General features: G+C 50.1%; 1 protein-coding gene across 1 annotated transcript; it reads right to left on the bottom strand.

The window, feature by feature from the left end:
- Positions 1 to 417: 417 nt before the first annotated feature.
- LOC138867279 (SCAN domain-containing protein 3-like) lies at positions 418 to 1,410 on the bottom strand. Its single transcript, XM_070142396.1, has one exon. It carries the CDS (start codon positions 1,408 to 1,410, stop codon positions 418 to 420), a length of 993 nt encoding a protein of 330 aa, XP_069998497.1.
- Between the last annotated feature and the right edge of the window lie 1,552 nt (positions 1,411 to 2,962).

Below are 2,962 nucleotides of genomic sequence, written 5' to 3'. Positions count from 1 at the left end.
ATAGATTACTTAATTCGGGGGTTCACAATTGGGTTTAGAATTTAAATAAAATAAAAACGCAATCTAAAATACTAAACTAAAAGTGGGATCCGTAAAACCAACAACTGAACATTAATGTAAACATAACGAGGGGAAAGAAAACGGGCTTAGGGGGAACCATAGAAGTCACGCGCAGGTGACAAGTCGCAGGAAGAGTGCCAACTGGAGTGCCACGCCCTCTCGGTAATTAATACACTCCACAATCCTCCCATGCCTTGGGTCGGAGTGGTCAGCGGAGACAGCCTGAAACAAAATCAAAGATTGGTCTGAGCCCCGTTACTTGCCTTTACAACATAAAACGTGGACAGCCAGACGTGTCCACAAGCAGAAGGCAACAACAACAAAAAAACCCAGACAAAATACATTACGACAACAAACTCAGAGGAGATCAGCCCCAGTATCTGCAGCTCCTCGAACGACGCCACAGACCTCTGCTTCCCATACCATGGACGTCAGCATGGCAACCCAGGGGTTATCTGGGTTAGGGGCCTCAGCAGCAGCAGCATCGTCACTATCCTCGACCTCCTCGTCATCTTCGACCTCGTCGTCAGCAGCATATGAAAGCTCGGCTGGTGCATGGTAAGCCTTCAAGTGATTAAGATGAGCCTTCATCTGGACTTCTGTGGTGACGTCTTGGATCTCAAAGGACACCGGTCCTAGGCGTTTCAGGATACGTGCAGGGCCGTGCCATTTCCCTGTGAGAGGAGGAAGACCTCCCATACGATGGCGGTGCTCATAGTACCACACAAGGGCACCTTCGGTAGGCTGGAACTCCACCCTTTTGCCACGGTCATAATACCTCCTGTAGATTCGGCGCGCTTCCTTAGAGGCTTCTACAGTTGCACGGCGGGCTTCCTGAAGGCGCTTCTGGAGCTTGGCGTTTTCATCGAAGACAGCTTCATTGGTGAGGCCGATGAGAAAGTTGGCATGCCTGCCGGTAAGCAGGTAGAGAGGCTGCTCACCAGTAGTACGGTGGATGGCTGAGTTGATTTGCAGGCGTAGCTCAGGAACAAACTGGTGCCAGACTCTTGGACGGTTGTTCACAAGAGCAGTGAGTGCAGACTTCACAACACAGTTTGTGCGCTCCACCATGCCATTCGCTTGTGGATGATAGCGAATTGTGTAATGATTGCTAGCGTGCATTAGTTGGGTGAGTTCACGAAACAGGTTACTGGTAAACTGGACTCCATTCTCACTCTGAATAACTCTGGGTGGGCCGAAAATGGTGACCCAGTGGTCCAGGAATGCTCTGTGTACAGCTGCTGCAGTGGCTCTTTGAAGTGGGACGACTTGCAAGTAGCGGGAATGTTGATCTAATATTGAAAGAGCCCAACGAACTGTAACATTGGGCCCAAAGTCCATTATATCCATGGAGACCCTCTCCAGGGGGGAACTGGGCTAGTGATGTATCTGCCATGGGGGCCTTCTGCATGTTGCCTCGAGACTGCTGACATATCACACAACTGCCAACATACTGACGAGCATCTCTTAGCATGTTAGGCCAGTAAAACATTGATCGGGCATTCTGGAACGTCCGATGTACTCCTGGATGCGAGGCCAGTGAGTGCAGATGCTGAGGCTCTCAGGCACCACCAACTGGTAGCAAATCCGGTCTGGCAAGTGTCTCAGACGATAGAGCACTCCATCTTTCAATTTGAAGTCACTCAGTGGAAGGGGCAGCTTCTTCTTTGGGAGAGTTCCATCCATAAGGTATCGCCGGATGTCAACAAGCTGTGGGTCGGCTGCTTGTTGATCTGCTAGCTTGTCAGGGGAGAGCTCAGTGATGGTTAACTTCGCAACTTGGCGGGACAGCAAATCAGGAACATAGTTGGCGCACTCTTCCTTATAACGAATGCTGAAGTCGTAAAAGGAGAGGTCATGTGCGAAGCGAGTCATTCTAGGAGACTTGGTTTTCTTGGTTAAGACGTACACTAACGGTCGGTGGTCGGTGTAGACTGTAAAATGCCGCCCATACAGATATGAGTCAAACACTCGAACACCTTCCACAACTGCCAATGCCTCTAGGTCGATAATAGGGTAGCAGGTTTCAGCATCACGGAGCTTTCTGCTGTAGTATGCAACAGCATGCGGCGATTGCAGATCATCCCTCTGGATCAAACAGGCTCCCAAAGCGATGTTGGATGCGTCTGTATGAAGCTCGAATTCTTTGGTAAAATCGGGCTGCCGGAGGACAGGCGCTGATACGAGCTTTTCCTTCAGTGCATTAAAGGCGGCTTCTTGTTCATGGCCCCAGGTCCATGCTCGTCCCTTCTTCAGCAGGAGATGCAAAGGAGAGGCGATGGTAGCATACCCAGGGATGTGTTTCCTGAAGAAGCCAGTGGCACCCAAGAAGTGACGAACTTCTCTCACAGTACGGGGTGATGGGGTTTTCGATATAGCCAATACCTTCTCTTGATTGGGTGTAACACCTTCTGGGGAAATCGTAAAGCCCAAGAAGTCGATGGTGGTAGCTGCAAACTGGCATTTCTGGACGTTCAGCTTGTGACCGGCCATGGGAAGGAGTTGTAATGTCTCGTCCAGATCACTGAGATACTGCGAGAAGGTTCTGCTCTAGACGATCACATCGTCAAGGTAGGCAAGCATATGACGGCCCAGCACAGAAGACAGGACAAGATTCATTGTGCGTTGGAATGTTGTTGGAGCAGTTGACAGACCAAAGGGAGCCTTCGAAAATGAAAGAGCCGATAGCCATCAGAGAATGCTGTCTTTGGCCTGTCCAACTCCTCCACTTCTACACTCCAGTAGGCTGCCCTTGCATCCAGGATAGTGAAGATGTTCATGGTCCCCAGCTCATCTATCATTTCACTTATGTGCGGCAGTGGGTAGGTATCATGTTAGGTGACAGCATTGAGTCCACGGTAGTCCACACAAAAATGCAGCGTTCCTCCCTTTTTCTTCACGA

This window comes from Penaeus vannamei, chromosome 29 (assembly GCF_042767895.1).
Source record: "Penaeus vannamei isolate JL-2024 chromosome 29, ASM4276789v1, whole genome shotgun sequence".
Taxonomy (NCBI): domain Eukaryota; kingdom Metazoa; phylum Arthropoda; class Malacostraca; order Decapoda; family Penaeidae; genus Penaeus; species Penaeus vannamei.
Note: the sequence above shows the minus strand (reverse complement) of the source record. Positions and strands in the feature narration are given on the sequence as shown.